Below are 18,920 nucleotides of genomic sequence, written 5' to 3'. Positions count from 1 at the left end.
TTTTTTGTGCATGCTTTTCTGCTCCTTCCTGGTGCGTGCTAATGAATGGTTTTCAATTTTCCCTGCCGATCGATTCCGGTCCCGATTGCCATCTCGGTGCGGATGTTTACAAACCAACACACGCCTGACACGCCCGACCCAAAGATAACTGGCGAGGCGCAAAGGCCAAATCAACAACACGGACCATTTTCTTGCGGGGCAGGATTGCTTTTTTGTTAAATTAACTTTGAACCTTTATTTGCTAATCATCGTTACCATCACCATTATGTGTCATCATGCGCGTTCAATTTGAAATTGTTGCTAATATTTACAGTACTTCTTCCAGTGTTGCTTTTTTTTTTTCTTTCAGCGTCCATACGCTCCCGACTGCCGATATCGCTGGGCCGTGCGGAAGATTTTACGATGGACCGTCTTCCGCATCGGAGCTGCCTTCTAGTGGTGGGTGTCGAAAGTGTCGACATAATTACACGCTATTAGATTACAAAACCGACTAGAGAGCGCAAGCATTGTAACGAGAATTTGTGGTCCGCAGTGCTGAGGAAAGTTTGCTGCTGTGATAGTGCCTCAGCCTCAGCTCGCTACTTGGTGGTGTGACGAGCCCACTGGGTGCGTTGAACCTGGCTCATGATCTGGCTGCGGTTGGGCACCTTCTCGCTGGTGCTGCGTGTGATGAAGCTGGGCGTCGCCGGTAGCTTCCTCGTGACGGTGGTACCGCTCTCGTCCGTTACCTTAAGCGTGACCAGGCTCGGAATGGATGTCTTGCTGCGTGATGTGTCCTTCAGTATAGAAACGTTCCGGGTGCTACCCTCTTGACTTGCCGTGCCGCTAGTGCCCGAACTGCCGCTAGCCCCGGTCGGTAGCTCCGAGAAGGAGGCCGACTTCCGGCTTGGTCCAACCGCCGGAATGTCTAACTGTTGCTGCTGCTGCTGCAACTGACCGGTGGTGGAACCCATCTGCTCGTTTGTATTAATCGGTACCACCACCTTCACCTTGCCGTCCGGATCGATTGTGGTAAGCGTGCCGACCTGGGACAGTGGCTTAATGAATGGGCTCGATCCTTCGTCTTCCATCCGGAGCGATTCCATGCCCTTCTCCAGGCTACGGGCCAACCGAAGCTCATCGAACAGGGTGGACGTGGAGGACGCATACGAAGGGCGGTTTGAGCGCTGACCAGTGTCAGCTAGAAATCCGCCACCCGTTCCCCCACCGATAAGCCTTCCCGATCCGGACGAAGTTGCCGTTGGTGAGTTCTTGCTTGAACTATCTGCGGACGGCGGTTTACTCGAGGAGCCTCCCAAACCAGTCCCGTAAGCGGCCGCATTCGGGTTGGCAAACATAAAGTTTGGCATGCCTGTTGCGGCTACTCCGCCCGGGGATACACCGGTCGGGGCGATGCTGGTCGGAATGGCACCGGGATAGAACGCACCAGGGAAAGCACCGCCAGACAGCTGTGTCAGCAGCGTTTGGTTCAGCTTGTACAGTTCCTGCTGGGCGGCCAGTGGGTTGGTTGGTGCGGTGGGGCCGGTTCCAGCGACCAAGCCAGCAAGCGATTGCAGTTTGTGCAGTTGCTGCAGGGCAGGCGTGAAGTTCAGGCCCGCTGCGCCGAGATTGAGCAGCTCAGTCAATTGTTGCTGCTGTTGTTGTTGCTGCTGCTGCTGTTGCTGCTGCTGCTGTTGCTGTTGCTGCTGCTGCAAGAAGGAAAACTGGAGAGGAAAAACGGAACTGTGAGTGCTAGGAGACGATAGTGAATGGGGAAAGCGAGTTGTGACGTTTTGCGTGTCGCTAAAGGGCACAGAGGAAGCGTTCAAAACTTACCTTGGATTGTTTCCCGTTTCCGACGGATTGGGAGAGAGACACGGTGGTCACTTTTGGGCATCGTGTTAGCTTGCGGGCTATGTATTATCAGCATCGATCAATCAGTTATAACACACAAACACACCAACAACACTCAGTAACAGATCGAAACACAAGCAAGCACGCGGGCTGTTAGTCGCTTGCGTTTGAAGATTGCATAACTTTAGGCGCTTTTGGACGTTTTTCCCCGTTTTCTCAGGTGATCGAAAATCAACAGACGCCAGTTGTTGTTGAGGAAAATTTATTGCCCGATACAGACCGGAGAAGGGATTAGTGCGGCAAGATCGATTATTTTCCTATGCTTCTTACCGTTCTACGCTTTTTTTCCTGTGTAAGGAATGTTTTTCGTGACCCAATCATTCACCGCTGGCTGAAAAACAGGGGTTGCGGGAGCGTAAAACTACACAAACAAGACAAACAAGCCGGTGGCCATTGCGACCGTATTCCAACGGGCAAAGTGTTGGGCGGAAAATTAGAAGACAACAACAGCAACAGCACACACAAACACTCAGGGATAGGGCGGCATAAAGGCGAACGAGCACGAGATAAACTTCCCTTCCCTGCGTGGAAGGAACTTTGGCGGTCTCGGAGAAGAGGAAGAGAAAAGAAAGAACATACCTGAGGTGCGATACCGATGGCGGTAGCCGACAATCCCGGTCGGTCCGGTTCGTGATAGCCACCGAGGGATGCAATGTGCTCTAATAGCTCACGATTCTGCTGCAGCAGCTGCTGGATACGTGCCTGGAGTAGAAGACAACCCGATGCAAACGGTTGGTTAGAGGGGGTTCGAATTTGCTGGGCACAAATTATCGTAATTTACTTCACACCGCCACTTCGCACACTTACCTGAGCCTCCATGCGGGCGTTTGTTTCCGAGATGAGCTGCTCACGGACGAGCATCAACTGGGCGAGCACTTGGCGCGTTTGTTGCTGCTGCTGATCGAGCTGGTCCCGCAGGTTCGTCATTTCGCGCGATGCCGACAGCGGGGAGGATTTGGCCAACGATGATGATCCCACCTCGGGTGGTTCCTTTTCCTGTGGAAATGAAGCGGAACTGAAACGTTAACGGGGTAGATTAAAGCGCGCGCGGTGCATTTAAGGAGAAACTCGCTAGAATCTCATTCCCCGTGTGGACGTGATACAGCGATGGAACGTGTCGAATGTGGAAGCCATGGTTGGGGCCATCGTTACTGCCCGGCATATGAAAGGTTAAACGATGAAGCAAGTGCCGGCAAGCACAGTTCCGGCAGTGATTTCGCATTAACTGCTAACAGGTTGACTGTACGATGGCGGCATCGCCTCACTGTACTGGAGTGGCGTATTGCGAGAAACCAATAATCTAATCAACGATTCGATTTAAATTTAACGTTGTCAATGGTGTTCAATGGCACGCTTGACAAAGGCCTGCCAAAGGTTCGTTACCTAGGAGAGACACTTTGAAAGCACCATCGACTACAGGGTTTACCTCCTCCTGTATGATGATATCGCATCGCACAATTGGATTGCGAACTAGCAAACGTTACGTTCAGCGAAATTGGCTCTTTACATTTATTAGGCTTATTTTACAGCTTGAGATTTGTATCGCCAATGATTCTGGCAGTATAAAAGCTCCATAACAAGCATAAACCATTACAAAGCTATGAAATCATACAAATAAAAACAAAGACAATTTAATCGTATGTCATCCTCAAAGTGTTACAAATTGTTGCTGATGATGTTTTACAGCCCCATTAGTGTCGTACGTCATATTTTGCAAGATAAAAAGAAACGACTTTGACGAGATGTTATGTGAAAGTGAAGAACCCTGCATGGTGTGGCACATTTTCGGAGGGAAGCTGGATAGGAAAACCGGCAGATCGGAACGTTGGCTGCGGTGGATGGAGGTTTGAACATTCGTTTATATTTCCACCGTAGCACATCATCGATCCCCCTGAAGTGTCCTTTTGTTCCGAAAAGTTCTCTCAAAAACATCACCCTCTTCAAATTCGCCAACCCACCTCCCCGCCCTTACTTCCGACTTTCCATTCACAACAATCTGTTGTGAAAAAGGTTTTATTTATGGTGGTTTGCAACCAACAGCCCCATGCAACGGTCGGCCCGTTCCACTTTCTTGACGCTTGTTTTAAGATTAAATACAAGGTGCCATCACTTTACTCCTCGTTTGGGGACAAACTCGCTCGCTCTCTCGTTCGCTTTTCGCCTAGCAGCTCCATCTTCTGCTTTGGCAAAGCATCCAGAATCTCTAAATATTAACGCGTGTCCTCGCGCTCGGGATGGGAGCTATACGCTCCCATAAGCAATTAAAACTCTCCCTACGCCCCGTCGGTTACCGCATTCCTCACCCATCTGTCGACCGACCACACCACCGAAGCAGTGCGCAACGTTACCCATGGTCCCATTTCTAGGGAGAACCGTAAAAGGCGTCCTTTCTAAGCTAAATTTTATTATGGGACACCCTGGAGAAGACCAGCCGAACAAAAAAACAAAAAGAAAAGAAACACCAGCACTCGAAACTTTTGTCGTGCCAAACTGTCAACGAGCGGGGAACCGTTCCAAGGTGGAAGGCACCCAAGGGGTGGTGAGGTGCGCATTAGCACTGGGAAATCTAATTATCTTCCGACGAGCGGGCAAATGTAAATACATAAGCATATCGTGCATAAGTGTATCCGCTTTTGAGGGCCAGGCCCATTGTGGGACACGGCGTCGGCTGGGGGGTTTTTGACGTTTACGGAAGGAATTTCCTACCAGTTTTCCTCAATAGACTGGTTAGAACGGAACAGGCACGTGCGTATGTGTGTGGATGCGAGCGAGTGTCAAGTGAAGTGCAAAATGATATTTTGTGAAAATGTCCTATTCCTTCGTACGGTCGAGACGTAAAGCGTAACCATGCTGGATCATGAAAGTTCTACGAGCGTCCCAGAAAGAAGCAAAGGAAAGTACAAACTGCTGCAAAACACCGAAATTGGTTGGATCGGGGAACGAACACAGGAAGCATGGCATTGCTTTTTGTTTCAAACTTTCACCAGATGATGGTCCGCAAACAGAACGTCAAGCCATGCAAACATCGTGCATCATCGATGCGTGAAATTGTATTACGAACAATTTTCAACCATCTTTTTTTTTTTGCTCGCTTACGTGCTGTTGCGTTTGTTTTGGTTGTGTTAGTTTTGCTACTGCAGCGGATGGATGGGTTTTGTTAATCTGGCTAATATCGAATACACCGCTGGTCGTACTAAACAAATAGCATTTCGGGACGGGTGGGGGGTTGGGTGGGGGCGGAAGTGATGATCTCCCACCCCGTCAGCTTCCGTTTCCTGGACCACCCACACTGATCCCGCGCGTCTCAACTGGATCCTTCAGCACAACGGGCGAGGGATCGATTCATCAATCAACTTTTCGTGAAACGATTAATGATGTTTGCATTCCATTTCAATCAGTTGAAATTTAAATGGTCTGCAGACTTTCGGCGTGGATTAATTATGCTTTTAATACATAACAAAAACGCTCTCTGGAAGAGGGTTTTAAAAATAAAATAATTTACAACACCTTTTAGCCGGTGCTGGTAAGTGTTCATTCTGAATTAGGTTTAATTGTATCAAATTATTAATCGCATTTCGAATTTTCGAAAGCTAATGTTCTATTACTTAATTAGCGGAGATAAATGAAGTGGAAGTATTGAGGATTTGATCTCTTCAAAATTCCCTCAATAGGGATGGATTGCCTTCAGACAATGTTTTATAAAACTACCAATACCTTCAACATGATCCTTGTCTTCCTTGCAAAGCAATTAGAAAATCTCTTCTGAAGGTAAAAGTATCTATCGCCACGTTACGATGGACGGCATATTCCGCATCATAGATCATACACACACACAGCCACCCACACAACTTACCTGTGCTGTGGACGATCGCTGCAGACTGGTACTGCTGGTGGCGGCTGGTGACGACGGTACCGGGGCCAACATCGCCAGATCCAAATGGTCCGGTCGAGTCAAACGGGGCGAATCGTGGTGTGTCGCTATCGCCGGATCTGAAATTAATCGATAATTTATTAGAACGAACCTCCAACGAACGGTTGCCCTAGCGATAATGGTATTTATCGTGCACCGGTAGCAGGTGAGGGTTATGGAAATCGTCGAGACGAAGCGCAAAACCGACAAGACGAATTGATTGCATTCCTCAGCGATTGAGGGATGATGATGGCGGTGGACGATGGCTTCCGACAATTGCACTTTGCATTGCATTCCTACGGCTGCCACGAAGGTACCAGCAATCAATGCAAGAATTCGCTTTACCGAATAGATTTGGAAGTCGCTTTGAACTTTGTGCTTCGAGCGCAATCAGCTTCTGGGTCGATCGGAGATGGTTGAGGTATCTCCCAATGACCCAATGACGTCGACGCGCGGGCTACCGGATGCAGAAATTGGGTAACTTCCAATAGAACGGTTCACCCCGTAGTGTGGACATTCAAGTGCAATAGTTTTCCGAAAGCAACCACCAAGTTTTAATACAGTTCCCCGTTCTGACTGGCCCTTGTAGCGTGGTGGACGAATTTCGAGCGTTTGGGAGGCATGGCAGGGGACAACAAGAAACGAATGGTTAAATTTAGATCATCATCACCGAACCACCAATCATCATCACCCAACCACCTCGTACCGGTCGGGTCCGGCTTTCTATATCGGGGCCCTAAGCCCTGCTGGGAGATAGATTACACTGTCGAACGAGTTTGGACAGCTGGTTCAGTCGTTGACCATGTCCACCAATTCGGGTGTCCCATCGGGAAGGAAAAGCAGCAGGGGCAAGCTCGTTCTTCTTACCGCAAACGTCACTGTCTGTCATGGTCAAAGTATTGGAGACGTGGATTACCACAACCGCGGGCGACGGTTTTCGAAGCTCCCGTGATCCATGTCCTGGCTCCCGCGATCCCCCCCCCCCCCCCCCCCCCCTCGCTTGCTCATGTGCCGAGCAGCAGGTGTCCACCTTTTTGGAAGGGCGACATCTCCTCGAAGGGATAGACACGACGTAGAACGGTGTGCAACAATTTTGCTGACAGCCGATTGATCAAAGATGGCAAAGAATAGCTGTACCGCTTCGGTGTCCGGCTGGCAAACACAAACAAAAAAAAAACATCGCCGGCACTGCAAGCTGGTGGCCTCAGTGCAGGAAGCACGGCACGGCAAATGAAAAATCTGTCTTCGACAGCACAACATGCAACTGTTGGGGATTGGTAGTAAATTTGTGTGTTTTGTCTGTGCCCGCCTGGCAGGAAGTGCAGCTACTAATGCCAATTGCTATTTAATAACCAACACACACACACACACACATCCGGCATTATATTTTCCCATCCTCTCCACATGCAAACCCAATCATGTCGCGAGTAGTAATATTAAAGACAACCATCATCGATGCGCGTGTCGTTCACTTTGTCTCATCTATTCGCACATTAATCCTATCGCGCTACCGCGGGTTCAGACGGGTTTTCCCTTCCCGTTTTAAGAACGCTGATGGAAAATGGCAGCTTTTTTTGTTGTTTGTTGCTTCTGCTCCATGCTGTCTGTCGTTTGCCGGTAACATCAATTTAATTTCCCCCCTCCGGAGAAGAAGAACAAAAAAAACACACACACACAGGAAAACTCACGCGTGCTAAAGTCGCAAATGAAAATGTAATCATCAACAAAAAAGGAAAGAAAGAAACTCCCTACGCTACCACATCAGATTGAGATGGGAGCCGTGTGTGTGTGTGTGTGTGTGTGTGTGCGTGTGGAGGAAAAAACAAAATGCTTCCCAAAAGCCTTTCACGCACGCCGAACGAGAGTTGGTAGCTGGGATCGGCGTGATGGTAGTAGCGTAAAAATTGTGAAAAGATACACTAATTAAAAACAACGCACCAGAAAGCCGGCGGGAAGCCACAAGAAGCATGCCGAAATGACGGATGTCGGGTGCGATCGGTTGGCGGGAAAGAAGAAAAACGATTCAATTTGCTCTCAAATGACATGTTGTTTATACGTTCGGCTTCAAAGTTGCACGCCTCGGGCCAGTCTTTGCTCGCGCATCAATCGCATCGATTGAAGTTGACCGACCAGAAGGAGTGGTGGGGGTGGGGGAGGGAAAACAGCTCCCGGCCACACCGGGCTATAATTGATGGGAAATCAAAGTCACGTTTTACTCCAAATGTTTCCAACAGTTCCAAATGACAGGTGTGGGCAGAAATAGCGATCCACCCACTCGAAGACACTGCCACCCACCGGGGTGGTTTGGAAAATATTATCGATAAGCAAACAGAACGAAAAATGGTATTCCCCCACCGTCTAACCACGCCAATTGTGTCCGCTGGTCCGCTCCATCGATCACGAGCATGCGATCTCGTGAACGGGAGACGAACCTGGGGCGATCCTCCACACTCAATCACCATGGCCACGTGGCCCTGATTCGCATTGCGTGACGCCATGTTGACAGACCCCTTGCCCTGCCAGGTCCGTGGTCCACATGTGGCCAGCATGTTTCATTTACATGTGCCCGATTGGATCCGAGAGCCGGGGAGGAAGTTAGGTCATGGTAGTAGGTGTGGTGTGGCACGCAGTTCGGTCGTCCTCTCTGACGTCATTGAGCACCTTGAGCAGGACAGACGGGTTCGGATCGGCGAGAGAGAGCGAATAAGGAGTGTGCGAGTGGAAAAGCGGTGAAACTGATGCTTCCACGAGGACGCACTTTGCGCGGAAACCTTTGGGATGTGCCGAGTAAAACGTGCAATGAGACGTTCATTTGACAGATAAAATTTTCCCACCGAACCGTCGCACACGATCTATGGCGAGTTTTTAATTGAACAACCAGATAGAAAGGCATGGCTTGGACGAGATAGAAGACATCGTCGACACGTACGCTGTGAACGCACACGATCGACGGATCGTCACACATTAAGGGCACAACAAGCCAAAAGGAAACAAAAAAAAAAAAACAAAATGGCCCCAAGTACTAGACTGCGATGATTGAGTGGTTTTTGGCCGATGAAGATTTTTTCCGGCCCGGCTTGTCGTTCCCCGGGAGGTGCAGAAAAGGAATAAGACGGAGACCCCTCTCGTATAAGCTGCTGTCCACTGTTTAATCAATCAACCATTAACGCCTCATCGACTTTGGCGCGTCCGGTTTGGCGGTTCCACAACAAGAATGGAAAGAAGAAACCGTCTTTCTCCACCGACGTCTCTTCGTCTTTATGCCATTAAATCATACGGTTCAGTTGATGCGTGGTACGGAACGTTTGATTTTTCACACAATTTTTAGTCTTTCTCGCTCTCCCTCTCTCTCTCTCTCTCTGTTCGACTCGAACTTCTTCGTTCGAATGGTCGTTTCCGCTTAAACGTGTGCCATATTCCCCACACCACCAGCGCGCTGGAACGCGAGCCGAAAATTGAACCTTTGCGGTGTGCGCGCGCGCGCCCGGTCGTCGTGTGCGAAGAGGTGATTTATTTAGGCAGCGTAACCGATCGAACCAGCAATTAATCACCAACGTAAACAATAATAATTCCGGTTGTGTGAATTTTATTTTGATATTGTAAATCAGATCATTGGCCAATCTCATCGATCGTAACCACCGGGGTGTGAGAATTGGCTCGCAGTTCCGGCCAGTCGCACATCTGTTTGGAAAGAGATCGGACCTCCCGGAAAACGAGCGAACGGGAACTGCGGTGCGTGCTGGGTGGGTGGAAGTGAGCAGTGGATTTAAGAAAATAAACACAATCCGTTCCACTCTCGCACCGGCGGCAAAGGGTGGGAATTTCCCTGGCCGGGCATTGCGAATGGACAAGGTTTTTTTTTATCTTTTATTTTCGGTACATTTTCCACAACCCGGAGGACCGAAAACAGAGCGGATGAGTGATAGTATGTGGCGTTTCGGTGAAGTTAGCTTAATGGTAAGTTATTACTGCCGACGGTATTTCTTTTTTTTTCGGCGCTGGTTTGTCCATCACATCGCTGCGACTACCGTACACTCCTGTTAGTTCGTGTACGTGACGGTTTATTTATTCAACAAACAACGAGGTAGGAAACGAGACTCTCTCGTTTCAATCACACCCCGAAAGAAGCCATTTCCGCCCTTTATACACCGATCCGGTTCTTGCCCGATCCGACGACTTGGTTGGACAAATAAGATCTGTCCGTGTTTTCCGGACTAGCTCGTAGCAAAACGTCCGGAAGGGGCCTTTCAACATGAAGCCGCAAACTGGTTCTGGTTCGGCGAAGCAAGGATTCTTCTTTATTTCCGAGCGAAAGGAAAGCGCCTTCCCGGCACAAGGTGGAGATGTGTACCGGTGCGATAATTCGCTCACGCTCACATGCCACGTCCACGTGCCGCTTGACGATGCGAGAATATTTTAAAAGCAAATGAAACCCACTCCTTGGCGAGGATTGCCTTGTCCTTGGTGGTTTACCATTACGCCCGACACCACGGCTCTACGGGCACAAAAGCCTGTGGCAACATAATTATGTGAGTTTGTGTGTGAGTTCCTTACCTTCGTCTCAGCCTGTCGGAAGGTATGGATTTCAAGCTACCCATCATCAATTGGAACACACGTAACGCGAATGCTGCGCCAGTGCTCCTTCAACGATGCCGGAGCCTTACCAGACTTACATCGTTACGACTGTTTCATGTCTTCTCAAAATGGGAAGTTCGCGCGCTCGGTCGGCATACCGACCACATTCTTCTCATATCCGGGCATTAGAGCGTGCGGTTCGCTGTGCGTGCGTGCCTCGTTGGTGAAGGTGCTACGCTCGTCTACTCTGCCAGTCAACCTAAGCGCAAACTGGCTAACGAACGCAAAAAAGTAAATAAATAAAGCAAGACACGAACGGGCGGGGGGGCTGCAAGGGAAAAACAACCAGCAGCAATCAGAAAAGAACTGAGCCCGGTGGTTCTTGCGCCACCACGAAACCACCTACAATAGCGTACTGGAGATGGGTCGCCGAGGATGTTGAGTGCGCTTTACTGGTCACGAAAAAAAAACCCCCGCCAGCAACCAAACAAATTTGATACGAACGCGAGAAGGTGACGCGAACACGTAGCAACTAGGTGGCAGAAAGAAGAACGAACGAAACCAAAGCCAACGCGCGGGATAAAGTTTAATTTGAAGCGATGACTTGTCGAGATTTATTTTGCCAATGTTTCGATACTGACGGAACGTGCACAAAAAAGATGGTGGGGAAAACAAAACCAAGGGGACATGAAAATGAAATGGGAACGAAAGTTCCTCCTTCTTCGGGCCGGACCGAGACCGGACGTGTTAAATGAACCGAACGGTAAGCACGCGAAATTGGACGGTGCGCCACGAGAAGCTGCTAGCAGTTCTTTTCCAAAGCGAAACAGATGAAGAAACAACGGCAATCCACGGTCCAAAGACCAAGGACACAGCAAGGATGCTGCCCCGGGAACTGTCGGTAGGTGTGAAATCCCTCACTTCCTTTTCCTATCCGAACTTAATGCCCGCGGTACGGAACAAAGTGTTCCCCTTGTGTGAGACACCGAGCCTTTCGAAGGAATCCAAAACGCCAAAACGAATGATTGCCATCTTCTCTTCCCGACCGCACCGAAAAGCGGAAGCCCACGGAGACTAAATTATGTCGCGTAATATTGTGAAAGAATTCTAATCAATTCACTGCAGACACGGGTGTGCTTTCGCTACTTATTTTTTTTTTTGATGAAATCATTTGAAGTGTCAGTCAGTCCCCGTCGGTTTATTCTTTGATGATGGCTTGCGCAGTATGTTCCGGGTGAGTGGGAACCGAACGGAGCGTTAAACCCGCTCCCACCTCACTTCCAAGCATCATACAGCATCGAATCCGTTTCCGGAAAATGGAAGGATGTGGTGGGCGGCCTGTGCCTTTTGCTGCACCGGCCTGTGCCTCAATCTGAGCAGTGTGGAATGAAGTAATATCAAGAATCCCCCAATTCCGTGCCGCGGGTAGACCGTGTCCAGAACGCGCGATGAAAGTTCTCGATTCTATGATCAACCGTTCGCCACGGCGTTAGGTGTGTGTTTGGGTGCAAGGGGGTGTGCAAATTTAATTAAAGCTCCAAGTCGGCATCGCCACGGGCTAAGGATAACGATTTGTGGATCGGTTTGTTCCGGGCGCCCCAACCCTGGGATGGTGTTCGGGCCCCGGCTATACACTGCTGCTTTCGATTAGTATAATCGTGCCGCTGCGGCAAAACGGAAATGGTAACCGACGCCCATTATGAAGCGCTCCGGGCGCCCAAACAAAATTGAAATGAATCTGTATCATTCTGCGCGAGAACGGAACGAATCACGGTACCACGGCACGGTGCGATCGAATTTTTCAATGAAAAGAGCAGAGTCTGTTTCCAATGGCGGTCCGGATATTGGTGCAATCTGTTTTCGACTCCCAAATCGGCAGTTAAACATTGATGTTGGTGCTTTGGAAAAAAAGGCCTTATCGGTCCCCATCATGACGTTCTCCGCGAATCTCCGAACGCCTTTTCACATTTGTTTTTTTTTTTTCACTCCGATCGTGACTTACCTTTTTTGATATCGTCATCTTCGCTGATGCGATCAGAGCACCGATCCTGTTCGGAAACATCGCACGGTGACAGTTCCGAGTGGTCGTCACCGAGGTTGTCTCCGCTGTCCTGTATGGTCAGCTTGTGGCACACTTCGAATGCTTGGCCAACGGTTCTGACAATCCGCATGGCTTGTGACTGTGAAGAAAGAAAAAAACGTTAGACTGTGTTCAGGGAAGCTTTGACCGGAAAAAATCCGCAATTCGAGCAGTGTGGAACACGACAAGCAGTAAACAATGTACCGAGTTACCTCTAGGTCCGAATCAAGACTCCCGCTGCGCGGTAGGGTCATATCCGTGTCCAAGTATTCGTTCACACTGGGATCGATGTTTGGTTCCGTGGTGGATTTTATCGTCGACGTCCGTACGGAACTGCGTGCCGCACTGCGGGGCAAGGTTTGACACTTGACACGTTCGCTCACGTCCACCGGTTCGTCCTGGAAGCAAATCTTCCGTCCGGTCGTTCGCTTCTCGCTTTCTCCAACCATATTTTCCTCGGGAATCGTTCCGGTGCGACCGTCGGCCTTGGAGCCGTACTCGAGTGCACCGCCACGCGGTAAGGTGCTACTCATCCCCCGTGGGAGATTAACAATCGTACTGAACTGCTTCTGGATGCCCTTCGGTTTGGGAGAGTCCGACTGCTGCTGCTGCAGTTGTTGTTGTTGCTGCTGCTGCTGCTGTTCAGTGTTCCCGAGAGGTGCACCAGTACTGGACAACTTTTCTAACTTTAATGTCGCTCGTATGATGTTTGGTTCGTTGTTGGAAGAGGGAGTCGTTGGGGCTGACCGTTGTTGAGGAGTTGGTTGCTGTTGCTGCTGCTGTCGCTCGTCCCGTGACACTTTACGCAGTGCAGATGGGGCAGGTAGGAGTGGTTGTGCAGGAGAAAGTTGCTGTTGCTGCTGCTGCTGCTGCTGCTGGAGATGATGGTGATGATGTCCATCTTTAGGGTAGGAGGCAGATTTGGCGGGTCCTCGTATGCCCGAGTGTTGCTGCTGTTGCTTATCCGTCCGGCTTTGATGATCGTTCAGGGACTTTGTCTTGGAAGGTCGCTGGTTTTCCTTGAAGTAGAGGATGTCGTTTTCTTCATTGAACAGGATGTGCTTTTGGACGGGTGGTGAAGCGGCTGCATTGGAAGACATGTTGGAGGTGCCCGGAGCTCCGGTGGATTTGCGTAAGTTCGATTGACTAGTGGTGGTGGTGGTGGTGGAGCTAGCTCCCTGTCCAGGGCTTGGTGGCCTATCGAGATCATCTTGGTCCTCCGGGTCGTCGTACTCGAACGCATTTCGTTGGTGAGATCGGGGGTGTGATCGTGAGGAGGAAGCATGTGGGTGATCGTAGCCCGGGGAGTAGTCATAGTACTGGGAGGAATATTTCTCATTGTATGACTTCGGTCGTCCCTTACTGTCGGAGTAGTATTCGCCGTAACGGTCCGAGGCGAGACCACCTTGTTCCTCACGGCCTACATACGCCATATTGTCTTCCATCGATCTGCTGTATTCACTCGTTTCGTCCAGTGACCGTTGTCGGAAGTCCTGACCTGGACTGTCGGGATAATCGTACCGATATTTCATCACCCTCGATGAATGCTGGTAATGTTGGGTGCTGGAAGTGATGGGTTGCTGCTGATGATGGTTCGGCGGACCTCCACGTGCTCCGGAAGCGCCAGGTCCCGGTCCGGGCTTACGGATCGTACCCGTCCCCGACGGTTCTTTGGTGCCTCGAGTGTCTCCACCACCATACCCCGTCGCCGGTTGGTTTTTGGACGATTTATCCTTCTTCTGGCTGCTCTTGGACGATCCATCTTTGCTCTTACCCTTCGGCCACAGGAAGAAATCAAGCGAGCTCTTGTCTTTTGCCGATTTGGGACTCCGCGGAGGTGTGGAGAACTGTGCTTCGACTCCGCCCTGCATATCACCGCCACCATCGTAACCACCGTCGCCACCACCACCGGTATCGTGATACTGTTCCGCCATTTGTCCTCCACCGGCCGATGACGTACCGCCACTACCGGACAGTGTGCTCTTGCTCGTCTTCCACACGTCGCCGAGGGTGCTCAGTGTCGAGCGAGCCTTACCCATCACATCGTTCTGTAGCTGACGAAATGTGGACTCGTTTTTGCGCTTCATCCCGGGTGATGTGAGTCCTTCACCGCCACCACCACCTCCATTACCACCCGAACGGTCCGGTGGCCCATCCAGGTGGTAGTCTTCGGACTTTTGTCTTATCATTTTCCCTCCTGCTCCAGTCGCCGTCGTCGTCGTCGTCGTCACCGTCTTGGAAACCACCTTCACCACGACCCCCAGTGCTACGATAATCGGTTCCACCAGCACCACTGTCACTCAATCGGTACGGTAACGGTAACTGATTGAGTGTGCGCGAAACGGTCACCCGACGGTGTGTAGTGTGTAGTAATTTTGCACAATTTTGTGATCGTTTTGAAGACGGCACCAACGCTTAGGGCGCTGTTCGCGACGGATTTTTCTGTACCATTCGTAATACACTCAACCAGCCATAGGGAACGCTTCGTCACTCGCCGTATTTCGTTTGATGCATAAATTATCTGTTTTGCTTTTTAACGACACCACCCGAACATGATATGGAGCAACGTGTAGCTTCTATAGCGGGGAAAGAATACCGACCAAACGCATGGTAAGAAGAGACGCATAGCAATAACGGGAGCCGATTGTAATCGAACCACCTGTTGGAGTTAGAGTCCGAAAAAAAAAAAATGGAGCGCAAAGTTCCAACCACACTCTCACTGGACAGCATCGCTTATGTTACATAACAGGAACACATCACTTATAACCTCGAAATCGAACTCACTGTTACAGTCTCTCGCTCAACGGGATAAATCTTTCGAACCAACCAGCACGGACCCTCGACGACATCACTGTCGGTCGCATGGTCGCGCAATGGCGACTAGGCGACAGATTACTTTTGCGATGACAAAATGGCGCACCGAAACTATCCCCCTTAACGCCTAACTCTTTTTCGCTGAAGTGCATCGCGAGTTGTGTCAGTGGGCAGTGGGGGGATGCATCGCAAGGGAAAGGTCTGCCGAATCGGATCGGATCTCTCACAGGGGGGGTTGGGAAACGAGGGGTTTGCCACCGTAGTCATAACAATAACTAATGCGGAGCACGTTGGCAATGGAAATGGTAGAAAAAAATGAATAATCATCTATCTCTCCCTGCCTCGGTTACTGAGGGGGTTTGTTCTTCCACTGCCACAAAGTTCTGAAGATCGTAAGCGAGACGTACTGATGGCAAAGGGTTGAGAACCATAGTCTGACCACATTCCTGCCCCGAAGGACCGAAGGGATGCATTTTGAGCGATCGGGCAGGAGCTTTCTACCTTCGTGTTGTGCAGCTTCGACCACCGGTCGCGGATCATTCCCATCACCCTCGTTGGCGAACTATTGTTGATAGATTGCTATTTTGAAAATTTGTTAAAGCAACCGACATTCGTGTCCATCGTGTCGGTTACCAGTGGCAGCACCCGGGGATGCCCGCGACGTGTAGGACGGTTCACGTGGAAATCTTTCCCCCGTGTCTTCTTTCCATCCACCCAGCATCAGCTTTGTGGAAAATCCTTCCCGCACCAAACGAACCGTCCACGTTTTACGCCGGATTATTTTTAAGGTTAGGGTTTCAGCACAACCAAAGCCTTCCCCTGTTGGCTGTTGGTATGGGGTGCGAAAGGCGAGAAGAAACGCAGTGGCTTGTGTTACTGAGCGATGGTGCGCCAACAAACGATGAAGGAATAGCGTTGACGCACCGTGAGTGACACGATGATGAATCGTCCGCGATCGACGGTAATTGGGACGATTCTGTCGCGTGCGTGCATAAACATTTGCGGGTACACTTAGCGCAGAAGACACCGTTGAAATCTTGGGAACGATGTGCATGCGTCACTTATAAATGCTAACAATTTTAGTGCAGCATCCGTGAACCGCAGGTCTGAAGTTGTACCTCCCACCAGAGCAGCAGCTGGAGGACTTTGCTCGCGCCAATAGATAAAAGTAATTATTAGAAATAAACCGCGTACAATAAACGTGCCCATACATGGGCAGATATCGTAACTGACTGATATGTAATAAACATATCTAAAAAGAACCCCGTAAACATCCAGAATTGACCAGTAAAAATGTTACGCACGGAAATTCCATTACGCATTACCGCCAACCCTCACCACTGAGCCAGCCAACGGTAGAGACTTTTCCGGATTAAAATCCGCGTCGTTATATAGTAATGGCGCTTTAGCACCTTGTCGTCATGTTTGCGATACAAACAACACACATTCGCCCAACGTACAGCCCAGCGGGTGACCAATTCCATCAGCTCGACCTGCTTGCGTCAAATTCGCCTTTAATTCGCAAATCAAACGCCGATCGGCAAAAGGCCGTCCCTGCGAGGACGTGGTGTGATCTTAAGCAAAAGGAGAACCTGACAGGATGGGGACATTTCTATGTGTATTTTTAGCGAACTCTGGGTATGTTCTTGCGGTCTCTGTGTGTGTGTACGTTTTTTTTTTGCTTCTCATTGGCCGGCCTCTCCGGCTATTATTACACCGCTTCCTAAATATTAAACAAACAAGCACGTCTGTGAACACACACACACACACACACACATGTATGCATTCATAGATTACTCCAACCCATTCCCCATAGACACGCCAACTGCCGGTACGCGGTGGACAGGTCGAAGAATCCGCCAACATTTAGTCGGACGTGAATTAATAAGTGTTGATCGAGGAAGGGCACCGGCACAGATCCGCACAGACAGATTTTTCCGTAAAGACAGCAAAGAAGAGCAAACATCCGAATCTTCCAACCTGCGTCCCCCCATACACACCGTCCCATTCACCGATTCCCAGAGGGAAGGGTGGAATATGTGTTATTCTTAGCCCAGCGGGAACGCCACCGCATTCAGCGCTGTCGGCCGTCTATTGTAGTAATTATTTTAGGTGCAATCAAAAGTGAACTATTAAATAGAAGATTTATTACCGCCTGACGTGTTGTGATTCGGCTGCGCAAAGGGAGACGGCACGCGGATAGCACAATCCCGCCGCGACCTTGGAGCAGGATGCGGTGAAGATGCTAGGACGAAGTTTCGCGGTAGTGTTTTCCCCCCTCCTAACAACGTAAAAAAAAACACACACACACACACACGGAGATTCGCTTTCGAGCGGCCATTTTAATGGACATGCAGATCGTGTGTGCGTGCACCTGTCGCAGGTGGGAAGGGATAGTGGTGGGTGGTGGCTCGGTGGCAACGAAACTCGAATCCCTTCGGGGAGTACACAATTCATTTCCAAGCGCTCTGGGTTGGTGGGTGCCTTTTTTCCACCTCATTTGCTATCGCTGAGGAGGTAGCTGAGTGCCGCATACAGAGCAACCGGAGCGATTATATGACAAACGGGCTAGTTCATGGGCGAATGGTCGAGGATCATTTTGACAGGGTCCGTGTGGTATCTCATAAAACTAAACCGAGTGCGTCAGCCGCTTTCCGGCCCTTTGGCGAGTTTCAGCTTAGTTACAAATTTACGATCTTTAATTTCCTGCATCTTTTAAGGGCTGGTGAGAATGTGGAATGTGATCGTGGATTTCTGTGGATTTTTTTATTGTAAATCCCAAAATCGTTATTATTCATCTCGGCAAACTGAAGCACGATTTGATTCGACGTCCACGTCCCACCGCGCCACTGCGGATTGAGTGTTTAAAAATAATAATAAAATAATTCTTGCGGTTGATATTTCGTGATGGAGGCTAGTCGCCGACGATGGGCCAGTGTTCGAGTCGATGTAACTACCTTGCGGCCGAGGCAGACACACCAACGTCAGACAAACCGTGTCTCCGAAGTGCTCCGGCCCCGTGCTGCGGCGCATCCCGATCAAGCAACCAGCGTCATCTATTAGCACGGGTTTGATTTCAGCCGGTGTGGACTAATGATTTCTACACACTGCGTCCTTCAGACCGCATTCTATACGGCACCCGAACCTACCCAACCTGGTCCCTCTGGTGGAACTATTTGGCAACAGGTTACCTCGTTTACCGCTCGTACTTACTTGCTCGCGAGGGCACCAGGCGTAATCTACACGTTTAGTCTAGCATGCCAGGAAATACCGACTTCCAAATCCACGAAAACGAGACGAGGCCATACACCGGCACTCTCAATCCAAACCCCAGAACGCTAAGGATAACTGTGACGCCATAGGTGTCAATCAACGAGCGCACACCCCGTGCAAAGCTGCAAAATTGGTACACTGGTTGCGGTTCATTCGGTACCAGAAATGCGTTCAAAACATTTTGCTGCCCGCGCGCCCGCGTATGACGAGCGTGGCGAACCACGGCACTCGGGTCAGGTGTGCCGGGGGTCCGAATTTTTTGCCAACTAGCAAGTGTCGAATATTGTGGCAAACATGGCCGGCGCAATGGCGCAACGCTCGTTTGCGTTTGTTGTTGCGAGTTTTTGCCGATGCAACGATGCAACCCCATTATTC

General features: G+C 50.1%; 1 protein-coding gene across 1 annotated transcript; it reads right to left on the bottom strand.

Annotated features, from left to right (window-relative positions):
- Nucleotides 1–578: 578 nt before the first annotated feature.
- LOC128711594 (formin-J) lies at nt 579–14,647 on the bottom strand. The gene is made up of 6 exons (XM_053806475.1): nt 12,671–14,647; nt 12,381–12,558; nt 5,747–5,883; nt 2,701–2,889; nt 2,473–2,595; nt 579–1,703 (listed from the first exon to the last, which is right to left on the bottom strand). The coding sequence occupies exons 1-6, from the start codon at nt 14,645–14,647 to the stop codon at nt 579–581; spliced, it is 3,729 nt and encodes a 1,242-aa protein (XP_053662450.1).
- Nucleotides 14,648–18,920: the final 4,273 nt, after the last annotated feature.

The sequence above is a fragment of the Anopheles marshallii genome, chromosome 3 (genome assembly GCF_943734725.1).
Source record: "Anopheles marshallii chromosome 3, idAnoMarsDA_429_01, whole genome shotgun sequence".
NCBI lineage: Eukaryota > Metazoa > Arthropoda > Insecta > Diptera > Culicidae > Anopheles > Anopheles marshallii.
Note: the sequence above shows the minus strand (reverse complement) of the source record. Positions and strands in the feature narration are given on the sequence as shown.

What these genes read in the sequence shown, in the direction of transcription:
- LOC128711594 (XM_053806475.1), bottom strand. Translation starts at nt 14,647, where the DNA reads ATGATAAGACAAAAGTCCGAAGACTACCACCTGGATGGGCCACCGGAC. An exon ending in GTCTTGATTCGGACCTAGAG is followed by an intron (nt 12,559 to 12,670) that starts GTAACTCGGTAC and finishes CTTTCTTCACAG; the next exon opens with TCACAAGCCATGCGGATTGT. An exon ending in ACGCCCGCATGGAGGCTCAG is followed by an intron (nt 2,596 to 2,700) that starts GTAAGTGTGCGA and finishes CTTCTACTCCAG; the next exon opens with GCACGTATCCAGCAGCTGCT.